The sequence below is a fragment of the Abramis brama genome (genome assembly GCF_963993115.1).
Source record: "Abramis brama genome assembly, chromosome: 21".
NCBI lineage: Eukaryota > Metazoa > Chordata > Actinopteri > Cypriniformes > Leuciscidae > Abramis > Abramis brama.
In genome coordinates, this window is record NC_139983.1 from 18,267,112 (window position 1) to 18,280,183 (window position 13,072).

At 35.8% G+C, this 13,072-nt stretch overlaps 1 protein-coding gene across 1 annotated transcript; it reads left to right on the plus strand.

Moving 5' to 3' along the window:
* The first annotated feature begins 1,626 nt into the window (after positions 1-1,626).
* Positions 1,627-10,112, plus strand: LOC311072337 (myelin and lymphocyte protein). The gene is made up of 4 exons (XM_084097301.1): positions 1,627-1,855; positions 7,201-7,368; positions 8,016-8,162; positions 9,738-10,112. Exons 1-4 carry the CDS (start codon positions 1,766-1,768, stop codon positions 9,810-9,812), a joined length of 480 nt encoding a protein of 159 aa, XP_083953427.1. The 5' UTR covers positions 1,627-1,765; the 3' UTR covers positions 9,813-10,112.
* The last annotated feature ends 2,960 nt before the right edge of the window (positions 10,113-13,072 follow it).

The window sequence follows — 13,072 nt, forward strand, 5'->3', positions numbered from 1 at the left end:
TAATTATACATTTGTCAATGAGATAAATTGAAATTAAACTGACCTAAGGACCAAATGGTGAACTGTACACCTGTCACACTCTGAAATTTAATATTGGTTTGGGCAAGAGCTTATTAGAAAAAAAAATAACTTGAATTTTTATATTAAGTAGAGCATGGTCTCGTAAATTGTGAATACATTTTTAATGTGTGATGAGAACTTTTTAAATGTTTTAAAAAATGTGTGGTGATGGAAATGACAGGGTGGTGGTGGAAATGACAATGAATTAACGTTAATGTAGAGAAACAGTAATATTTAGAGAAATATTTATTTGAAAAACTCTTAAACTCATCACACTCAGTAAACTCAATTCACAAAGTCAATCTACTCTTGCAATCTATATCAATTGTACTTTGTAATCATAAATGTCATTTCCACCACATGCTGTCATTTCCACCACAGAGGGCAGTGTGGTGGAAATGACTGTGGTGGAAATGACATTTCTGTAGTTTTTTGTGAAAAAATCGAAGATAGCTTCACTGATTAGCTTTGAATTAATACTTAGCATTTCATGTATGTAAAATACTCTTATTTAACTTAAAATTTTTAACTTTTTAAAAACACCCTTGAAGGTACAGCATGTTTGGAAATGACGTAGAATAAATATATTAACTGATCAAGCAATATTTACCTTGATTTTTCTTATTTTGTTCTTGATGAAAATTTACAATTGCCTCCATGTCCAACATGTGCTCTGATGTCTCTGAACATTTCCATAGAAACCACCTAAACAATCTTTCACACAAACTTTTTAAAGGGACATTACAGTGTTGTGGTGGAAATGACACCAATACTGTGCGACAGCTATATTTTGTATAAAAAGTAATATTGATGGTGGTCTCACATTAAATACTATAATGTATTTTAATTATTTTACTAGTGCTTAATTTAGGTATATTAATAGTTACCAGATAAGTCATACTTTTAAACTGTATTTTCATTGTTGAAGTTAAAAAGTCTGGGTGTGCGACAAGGATAAAACAGTGATTTTGACACCTATAAGGAGGTTGAAAAGTATGAAAAAATCATAATAGAAAGGTAGTAAAAAGTTTTTAAGGAGGTTTTATTGTTAGTTTGAAAAAGAAAGAGGATTTTGTCCAAAATTGTATGTATTTTTAAAAATATGACCAAAGTACATAAAAGTGGCCATAGTCTAAGAATCACCCAGCTATATATTTCGTAAGGGCATCAAGAATCGTGTTCCACCCAGTAGGCTAAGGCCTAGCCTAGGCTACTGATTAATGTTGGACCTCACCCTATTTTTATACATGTTTATTTAAAGTTATGATGCCGACATAATTGAAAACTATATGTCCTTGAAGAAAAAGGACACTCCTTGTCCTTATCGGTCTTTATAACTGTTTTATACAGCAATAATTTTGCCACATTGTTAACTGATTTTGACTGTTTTTAACTTTATTCACTAAGTAGTAGGCTAAACATCTTCCCTTCCACAGTCAAGTGTGTCTGTGTGTTTGCGAACAACTGAGCTGATTGACCTGAGTTCAGTATTACTCAACCCGTTGCCAAACTGCACCCACATACACGAAACCCGCGTTCCTCAACATCACAGCCCGCTCAGTGAAAGTGGAGAGGTACGCTGCTCTCCTCGCGTAGGGTGTGTTCACACAGAGCAGGTTTTTCAGGTCTCCAGTGGACATTGAAAAGACGCGCCCGTGGCTCCGTTACTCCATTCATTCCTCTTGAGGATAGCGGGAGCGCGACGATGGCAGCGGTCACGCAGCAGATGTCGAGCCTGCCCAGCGGACTCCGGATCTGCACCACCGCACCGGACATCCTCTACCTGCCCGAACTGGTGCGTGAACGGAACATTTAATGCGGAACATTTTTTTATTTTTTTATCCAGTTATTGTAAGCTAGCATATCAGATGAATATAGGTAAATATTAAAATAATCTTTCAGAATATTTCTGTAATTTTGTTAGCTATTTATTTTTATATTTATTTTTAATGAAGCATTTTTTTCTTTCTATTTTAACATTTGAAGGTAATGGAAATGGAAAAAGAGTAGGCTAAAGCGAAACGTAAATATTTATATATTTAGGCTAGAGCTTACAGTTCAAGGTAAAATTTGATATATACTATATAGTTATATAGCCTATTTAGTTTTATTTATATTAAATAGGAGAATGGAACGGTAGGAGAAGGGAAGTTCAAATAAAAATTATTTTACGATTATTACATTTTAATTATTAGAATTTTATTCTATTCTATTTCTCTAATTATTTTTTTATTTTTATATATATTTTACTACAAACTGTAATTGACTGCGGGTTTCTGGTGACATGAGGTCTCAGCCCAGCACCTCCACAACAGCAGCATTTGACACCGAGGTTAATGAGGGACACACAATACACTTACGGAACCCATACTCCAGAATTAACCTGTAACGATGGATCAAAGAATGGTGTTTAAAAAAGAGGAGTTTGTTTTGTGGTTGTGGTTCTTGTCTGAGCTCAGTAGAAGCTATGAAGGGCATGAATGTGAGTTTAGGTCATGTATCAGATTCAGTAGCTCAAATGAAAGGCGATATGAGTCTGTCTGTTTGGAGGATATGTGCAAGAGACACAGAGAAAACAGACGGTGAGTTTGCGTGCTTGTTCATCTTTTGTTCTTTGTTTTGATTCTCTGTTACAGTTGGCCATTTAGATAATTTCACATATGGTAAACATAAATACGTGGACCAGTGATGCACAGTTAGCCTGTCACTGTCAGACAACATAATGTAAGCTAGCCTATTTTTTTTTTTTTTTAGAGATTAAAAAATACCAAATAGCCTACATAAAAAAAAAAAAAAAAAAAAGCGTGGACATGGAATACTGATGAGCGCGGGGCAATAAATTAGAATAAATGTAAGATCAACCGAGCACGTGAACAAACAGGAAAACAGGCAGAGGTGGACAGTAACAGAGTACATTTTCTTGAGTAAGCCTACTTTACTTAGGCTACACTTTTTGAGTATCTGTATTTTACTTGAACTCGTATTATTTTATTATCTTCACTACATTTGAAAGACAAATATTGTAGGCTACTTTTTACTCCACTACATTTCTGTCAAGGTCAAGGTCCTTGAGTATAAAGTAACCTCAGTCAGGGGATGATTTTGGTTGTAGGGGTTGCATTTTGGTTGGAAATGAAAGTCGGGTTGACGTCGGAACCCGACTGATGTTGGTTTCTGACGTCAACCCGATTTTCATTTTCAACCACAATACAACATCTGTCCAACGTTGGAGATTAACGTCAATCTGACGGTGGATTCTGACATCAACCTGATTTTCATTTTCAACGTTGGGTTTGGTCTTATAAATGCGAATTTTGTCATTGTTTTGGGGCACACTATAGCTTATAGATAACAACCATTGTGGACGTTACTGAATGCACTTATGCAATCTCACATTCAATCACACTGGAACTGTGTTAGAAATAAATTTAATATTGATATGAGGGTAGGCAGGCATAGATTCAGAGGCATAAGGTAGGCTACAAGTATTTCATACAACAATGTAACAATAATAAAACAATGCATTGACATTTACTTTTTACTTTTGAAACTTAAGTACTTTTAAAAACGAGTACTTCTGTACTTTTACTGAAGTAAAAATCGGTCTTTACAACTTTTACTTGTAACGGAGTAATATTTGACCAGTAGTATCTGTACTTTCACTCAAGTAAGGAAGTTGTGTACTTTGTCCACCTCTGAAAACGGGTCTCAACGTCTCATTGCATCAGATTGAATGTCTGAGAAAATGTTAATAGCAATACGAACAGACGGTGATATGGACTTTAATAGTAGGCTAGCTAATCAGTGCCTAAAAATGCTGTATTCTGCTGCTAGGCCATTAGATGGCGATGAAACACTATAGACTGAATGCGTAATATGCATGTGCATGACGTCATCGTTTTCACAGATTAGAGTTTTTGTTGTTTACACGGATTTTGATGGTGTTGTCTGTACGTGGAAAACTCAAAGGAAAAACTTATTTTTTAAAACTCTACGTTTTAAGCATATCGTTGTCATGTAAACGTACCCTCAAACAGGGCCGGCGCTCCGCACACGCACATCACGCACTGCGCGTAGGGCACCAAGTGCTTGGGGGGGCACCAAAAAATCTGGGTCGTGAAAAATCTTCACAATAGGCTACTAGTATAAATAACAAATAAAATATGTCTAAAGCATGTTAATATACAAAAGCAATACAAAACTAATATAGGCCTAGACCAAATTAGTCGAGAAAAAGGTGAATCTCCTGTGCCAGTCTCCCTCTGGTGCCCCCCCTCCCCACCTCCCAGTGGTCTGTTCGATTATGCGATTATGGGATGGGGGAGGGTGGGCGGGGACGGACGCAATGCTTAATCATAAAACAGATATAACACTACCATCGATTTAAATAGTACATTGATTGGGTTTAAGTGGTCGTTCAATGAGGCCTATTATATGTTGATCCGACGAAAATTAAGCGTGTATTTAAGTGGTCCAGGGGTAGAATTTTTGCCAAGCGTATCAGAGGTTCTGAGTTCTAATCCGCACTCATATAGTTTTTTTTTCTTTTTTTTTCTTCAAAACCGATTATGTTTTTCAGTGGTTGTATATCAGGTAGGGACACTTTTTTGTGCTTTTTGTTTTCTAATTGCACCGGAACGAATAGAGAGTCTCCACAACGGATTGAAACGCGCGTCTGAGTGAAGGCTGTGCGCGAGCCAGAAACAAACATAGTATCCGCGCCACTGATCGCAGCGGCAACGAGCACTTTGATCAGTTGATTTAAAAAAACAACACATTTCAGCGTTAGATCGCCTCTTATTTAAAAAAAGAATGAAATGAATGCTCTGCTGGTTAACTGGAGATGTTTTGTTTGTTTGTATTGGTACATTCGTGCCGCGAGATGTTTCAAAAGTGGTGGGGACAATATCGACCTTAGAAAATAGTGGTGGGGACATGATCCTACCCGCAAATTACGCCTATGCGTGTATGCCTGTCCAGGGGCGTCGCTAGTAGTGCAAAAGATCCGGGGCTTTAGCCCTGCATGTTGATTCTTTTTAAAAAAAAAAAAACTTTGAAACTGCAATTAGAAGAAACCCCCCCCCCCCCCCCCCCACAATCTCAGTGTTTGTATATTTTCATATTCACAGAGTTGTCAAATTATGTACAGAATTATTATATTGTGCCTCATCAGACCTTTGCACTTTTAACTTTCTGTGTTTACATTGTTCAGTTCCAAATCTGTGTTTTTAGTAATTGTGGTGGTTTTTGGTATTTATAATTTTAACCTTTATATTATTTATTTCTTTTCATGTTTGGTGCCATTGTTAATGTAAAATTATTTCTTTGCAGCAGTTATTTTGGAAGTAAAGAGAACCTAACTAAGAAAATCGGAATGGTTGTTATTCCTTTGGTGTTTGTTGGTTGGGGGAGCGGGGGCATCGCCAAGCATTTGTGCTTAGGGCACCCAAATGGCTAGCGCCGGCCCTGCCCTCAAACATAATGTCAGTTCATAATTGCCAGTAGGCCTAGTGATGTACAGTGAGGATGTAATGTCGACAGAAATGAGTCATCAGTGTCCCAATGTGTAGTGAGCCAGCATCCTTACTGTCATTACCAGTGCCTGAATTTGTGTCCACAATATACAGATTCACGACCTAGGAAGCTAGGGAGTTGATGGAGTCACACACCCTCTGCCTCAGACGTCACCTCCACTGAGGCTGCGTCCGAAAACTGGTAAATGCTGCCCTCAGAGGACGCATACCAAGGTCAAGGCACGTCCGAATGCAATGTTAATTTCACTTCCTGTCTCCTGAGATACCTTCATTTTGATCGATTATTGAAGGCAGCATAGATCTATCCTTGGTTGCCTTTGATATCCCACAATCCTGTGCTTTCCATTCTGTGACAGTTGAGCTAGAAAAATAAAGATGGCGTCTGAATGTTGCGGCTGGTCATCATTTTGTGTGTAAATGTAGCTACATTTTTGATAAACGTTTTCCACTTACGATGTCATTTCTAGCGAGAAATTACTATTGTAGTTATAAAGCTAGCTCTATTTTGCTGTATATTATCAGGGCTGCCAACTCTCACGCATTGAGCGTGAGACTCACGCAATTGACACTTTTCACACGCTCTCACGCCACACATCCATTTTCTCACGCACAGAAAAATTGTGGAGCAAAGAGGTACTTTTGATATTAAACTAATTCTCAGCTCTTAGATTCCGTCAATTTTATTACGAAATTCAGACAAAAATACGTTTGGCGCTTGTAAATGTGACGTGACAGATCGCTGAGCGCCTCAGTTCAAGTGCACATGAACCGATCATCTGTTACTTTTTTTTTTAAAGATGCAGTACAACTTACCGAAAGTATACATAATATCGACCAATTAGTGTTTTTCAACCACGGAAAGAGGTCAATATAACAGCAGGAGAACAATTATGTCACATAACGTTACATTTACCACAGGAAAGCCATTTAACGACCATAGCATGTTAATTGAATAGAAAAAATAGCTAGAGAGGAGATTTTGCTGAGCACTATATTATATATTTATTATATTTTTACTTATGTCATTAAATAATTGTTATTATAACAAAAACTGCATTATATTTAATTTAATGTTATTTTTAATAATACCAGCAGATTGGGCCCTCTATGTTTACAGCATTAGGTGAGATTATTTTTTTTAAATAAAATTTTAAATAAACATGTATCCAAATTAGTCAGTATTGAAGAATGGAATTGAAATCTTGAAATTTTTGTCAAGCAATAATAAAAACTGTATCCTATATCAGTCACTGTACAATGTAAACATTGTAACATGTTGTCACTAAACTTCATAAAATTCTATTTAGTTACCAAATGTTTTGACAATTACACTTTGTTATTTGTTTTTACAGTTTTTGGACGCAGGCTATGTGAGACTAGAGACAGTCTTTTACAGACTTTGTTTTACAGTATATTCTAGACTCTCTCAGGGTTTGTCTTGTGTACAAGTTATGTGGAGTGAGTTTATCATTAACGTGTGTGTTAATAAGAATAAGTGTGTTAACCGGTCCTAAATTGAAAGGTCTAGTCTGGTTAGTTGCACTAACCATGGGCATGCGCAAATTACTATACTGAATTTGCATGTGTGTGTGTGTTTGTCCTACAGGTGTTTGGAGGGTTAGTATGGATCCTGGTGGCGTCGACATATGTGGCTCCTAATAACCCTCAGGGATGGGTGATGTTTGTATCAGTCTTCTGCTTTGTGATGACCTTCCTCTGGCTCATCATCTTCGCATGTGGAGGGCACAAAAACAGCAGCGCCTGGGCTACAGCGGTGAGCAGAGAGCAGATTATAGTGCGAGTTTGTGGGTGTGTGTATGTGTGTCATTTGGGCCTCTAGGACATTTTTTATTTGGTGTCCAGAGGGGGGCCTTAAAAAATATACACACACAGTTACACACTAAAACATACACTGGAAAAAAGTGGTAATCTGGAATAATTTCAAGGATCTATTTCTACTTTATCTAACCCACAAAAACGACGTTAATGTAATTTGTCAGGTTGATATTCAAATTAAGTGACATTTTTCACTTGAAACCAGTTAATTTAGAAGTTGTCACATTAATTTGGCACATTAAATCACATTAATACATTTATACTAGTGATGCACTAAAATGAAAATTCAAAAAAACGAAACCAAAAGTGGTATAGTGTTTGTTTTCTTGTATAATTGTATTAATAGTAGACTTTTTATTTAAACCGAAACACTGAAACACCCTCCCCAAAATGGAAACCAAAAATAAAGTTTAATAATCAATTAATTAATCGAATTTATTTAGTAATCACTTTTGTGTGTGTATATATGTATATATGTGTGTGTATATATATATATATATATACTGTGTGTATATATATATATATATATATATATATATATATATATATAAACAAACTGGCTTTGATGATGTCTTCTGTGTGCAGGACTTTATTTATCACCTTATTGCTGTTATGTTCTATCTGAGCGCCTCAGTGATCCTGGCTTTTGTGACCATCAACGTGCATATGCCAACTTTTCCACAATTTACGGGCTTTCTCTTTAAGTACTATCAAATCAACATTGCAGCTGTGGTAAGCACAAAATACACACACTTTGTTGTTATATGTTGTTGTTGTTGTTGTTTTTTATGCTCATTTCCCCCATTTTATATTTAGATTAACGTCATCTAGCGCTCACATAAAGTTAATCTTCATCCTCTCCTCGGGTCATATTGACCCAAAACTAATTTTCTTTTCATTTTGAAAAAAATATTTTCAATATTAATTTGAGGAGTTTATGTGGTTTTATAAAAATAGTAACAAATCCTTCACTCGTGGTTCAATACAAACACACACACACACACACTCACACTCACACAACTAGGAATCCCTTTAAAATGAATTTGGGGGGGGGGGGGGGGGGGGGGGGGGGGGGGGGGGTCATATAACGGGGCAATGTTGTTGTTGTTTTAAAATAAAAATCACAATGCAGACTGCACACAGATATGAAGTGGTTAGATTTGAACACATTAACAATGCAGAACAACACTCCCTCCACCCAAATGCAAAATAAATGGTGAAAGTATGACAGCATTTTTTGAAGCTGTAACAGCATTTTTAAATAAATATTCTTCAAGGTTTTACTTACTTTCTTTTTTTTCTGCTGTCCACATTACTAACTTGAATTATTACATTCTTATTATTACTAAAAATGCAAAAAACTTTACTATTAATAATGTCTAAATATATACCTGAATGCATACTGAAGCAAACTGACTTTAGGGGGGAACAGTTTATGTGCTCTATATAGAGCTATAAGGCCATCTAGTGGCAAGAGTCATGAAATAATATTTTTCAGCAGAGACACCCAGTGTGAGACTTTTTGAGAAGTTTTTTGCATAGTAAATACTGCAATTGCATTTTGTATTTAAGTTGTAATAATGTGAAGAATGTGCTTAATTAAGCAATAAGTCCCTTGAAGCCGTGTTTTACAGTGGATTTAGAACAGCTAAGGGGCGTTGCTAGGCACGACGGTTACTCCATAAAAATATTCATTTTAATATTTATTTTATTCATAAAATAAACACCAGCAACAAAAAATATGTTATAACACCACTGATCTATATATAGATCAGTGTATAACACATTTATTCCTCAGCCAAGCAATGTAGTTCCAAAGAGGTTGCTAAGCAACACATGCAGCAACAAAGAATCACAAATGGCAGTTGCGCAGTAATACTAATGTAATGCGGGTCAGGTGTATGTTTGTTGAGTAAAGGCGAATTTACATTGGCTTTGAACGCGGCTCAACCAATCAGAGTCAAGGACTGGAACTATCCGTTTTTATAAATTTATATTTGTAATTTAGAGGTAAATAAAATTTATAAAAATCTCCAAAAAATTGCTTTACAAAATAGGACAGATATCCAAATGAAGTGATATAAGCTTTCTGGACAACAAACTCGGGCTTCGGGTCATTTTGACCCACGAGGTAAGGTTACAGGTAAGGGAGGAGAGGATGAGGGAACACTAATCATTTATAAACACTGTTAAAGGTGATCTTTAGCAAATCCAAAAATGAATGTACATTTTTCATTTTTAAAATGATTTTTAAAGCCGTTTAAAGTTTAAATGTTTGACTGAATTTTTGCCCTCTCTCTCCTTCAGGTGTTCTCTTATATTGCCACATTGCTTTACTTCATCCACTGCATCCTTTCTGCTGTGCGGTGGAAGTCCTTCTAATCAAAGAAAGGAAATCATTTTGACATAAATCGAAAAACATTGTAAAACTACTGGGGGCTGAAAGAGATGAATCTCTTGCTTCTGTAATGATGATGCTTTCTTATATTTGGGAGAAGGGAAACTTTTTAAAATGGTATCTGTACTAGCATGATAACTCCCTGTGTAGATGCAGATGAAGAAACAACATGAGTTTTTTTTTTTTTTGTATACTTCTTGTAACAGATAAATCAATTTTTGTATATTTAGCTACTACACACATTATGAACAATATAATATTTTAATAAAAGAATATGAACTAGACGTAATTCCCTGTGCAATTAATTCCTGAGTCTGATAATGTTTGGCCTGTAAATATGACTATATACAGTAAATTATGCATTTTGATACATACAGGCAAATTATGTCAGTTACATGGTCTCAATATTTTCTGATGTTGAATGCATTTTGTAAAGTGTAATTTGCTTGCATGATGTGAGACCAGATTTTGAGAGTAGCATTCAAGTGTCACAACTTGCTTTTTCACACACAAATGCTGCAGTTGTCCTTCACAAGTTCAAGTAAGGCAAGTCCTAATAATTCATATTCTGTGTATGGATAAAACAAAAAGCAACCCAATGAAATGGATTCCAAAAAACAGACAAATGCACTCATTTAAAATGAGTGAAGGTGAAGCACATCCTCTGAAAAATCACAGAAAATATGGATTTGAACTTTTAACCCCAGCTTTCAAAATAATACTAACAAAACTAACTTTATTAAAGCTATGAGTATGAGATGATATAGAAACTGAGCTGTTATTACCTGCACACCAATGAAGATCACCAATGTTGGAATACAATATAATGTCCTCTTTGCATTTGATTATTGTGTCAGCTAACTCAATTATAAAGCTGAGTGCAAATCTTTACATATACAGTAACACAGTGATGTACTATGTAAGGGACCATTGACAGAGAATGCAATTTTGCATTCCACAGTGCTGCTTTTCAATAATTGTCTGTTAATATGTGCTTAATGGACACGTTCGATCAATGTGATCGTTGTGCAGAATCTCACACATTTTTAACGCAAAAACGCATTCTGTGCAAAAAGCTTTTTATATATACTAGTGCAAAATGCCCGTGCAAAATCAGTTTTTGTGTGTGTTTTTAGTAATTGTTGGTTTGGTGCCTGTGAAAGAGACTGTGAACGCATTGAATTCAGGGAGCAGGCTAGGTTGCTACAAATGATGGCCGTGAATAAAATATAATATTCAGAAGTAAAGAGTGTAGCTGACAGAGTGTTTATGTCAGAATGTTTATTTTTAAACCACAACCTTAATCGGATTTATCACGTTCTGGAACCAAACTATAATATTCAGAAGTAAACAGTGTAGCTGACAGAGTGTTTATGTCAGAATGATATTTAAGAAAACGCTATGCTTGTGGAAACAGCTTGTGAATAGGCAACTACAAATTATGCCCGTGAAAGAGACTGTGATCGCATTGAATAGGATATGTTTAGTTGGTGAATAGCATAGGCTACTATTACACAGTAGCGATAACGTTAAGCGCACCAGAATTAAATATAATTTTCAGAAGTAAACAGCATAGCTGACTTATAGATTCAATTTACATCCACAAATGAATATGAATTACATCCACAATGAATTACATCCACATCCGTCGATTCAGGGAGCAGTACAAAGTGCCCGTGCAAAATCAGTTTTTGTGTGTGTTTTTAGTAATTGTTGGTTTGTTGGTAAAGAAAACTATAATATTCAGAAGGAACCAAACTATAACATTCAGAAGTAAGTGTAGCTGACTGAATGTTTATTTTTAAACCACAACCTTCTTGGGGCCTTCTTTGACCGATACAACCCTCTAATGTCAGAATGTTTATTTTTAAACCACAACCTTTTAAAAATGATATATTTAACGATATCTTTAGCATTTCTCATCCAAACAACGTCAAACTTGGCACTGCACTTACTCGTGCCCGTAGCGAGACACCTGTCAAGTTTGAAATCCATCGGACTAACGGTTCGAGAGATATGCGGTTAACAGACACACACACAGACAGACAGACGTTTCTGTAATTTATAGATAGACTAGTGCAAAATGCCCGTGCAAAATCAGTTTTTGTGTGTGTTTTTAGTAATTGTTGGTTTGGTGCCCGTGAAAGAGACTGTGAATGCATTGAATTCAGGGTGCAGGCTAGGTTACTACAAATGATGGCTGTGAATAAACTATAATATTCAGAAGTAAACAGTGTAGTTGACTGAGTGTTTATGTATACCACAACCTTCTAAGTGCTAGTGCAAAATGCCCGTGCAAAATCAGTTTTTGAGTGTGTTTTTAGTAATTGCTGGTTTGGTGTGTTTGAGTGCTCATTGTTACAATTACACAGCAAAAGTTCAGTGACATTTTATTTGTGCATGGTAGAAAGCACACAGTGAACTCCGAGAAAACGCTATGCTTGAGGAAACAGTTTGTGAATAGGCTACTACAAATGATGCCCGTGAAAGAGACTGTGAACACTTTGAATAGGATATGTTTAGTTGGTGAATAGCATAGGCTACTATTACACAGTAGCGATAACGTTAAGCACACCAGAATGAAATATAATATTCAGAAGTAAACAGCATAGCTGACTTACAGATTCAATTAACATCCACAAATGAATAAGCGCGTCAATTCAGGGAGCAGTGCAAAGTGCCCGTGCAAAATCAGTTTTTGTGAGCTGATCGCCGTCAAAAAAGTTCAGGAGATATTTCTTAGCGATGGCTGATTTCAACAGTTTCAATATGATAAAAAATAACTTTTATATTGATTCAATGGATTAACTGCATTTTGAAAAAAAAAGTGTCATGAATTTATTGCATTTTTGGGGAAAAATAATCCGTTTTTATAATAGATCTTTGAAAATCAAAATCTGGATTTGAATTTTTTATGTTATTATAACCTAAAGATGCTATGTGAAAGTTTGAAATAGAAAATAGTCGTTTTCATCTTGACACTTTCTTGGTAAAGAAAACACATTTTTACTCAAATTAATCAAAATGGATTTATCACGTTCTGGAACCAAACTATAATATTCAGAAGTAAACAGTGTAGCTGACTGAGTGGTTATGTCAGAATGTTTATTTTTAAACCACAACCTTTTAAAAATGATATATTTTAACGATATCTTTAGCATTTCTCATCCAAACAACGTCAAACTTGGCACTGCACTTACTCGTGCCCGTAGCGAGACACCTGTCAAGTTTGAAATCCATCGGA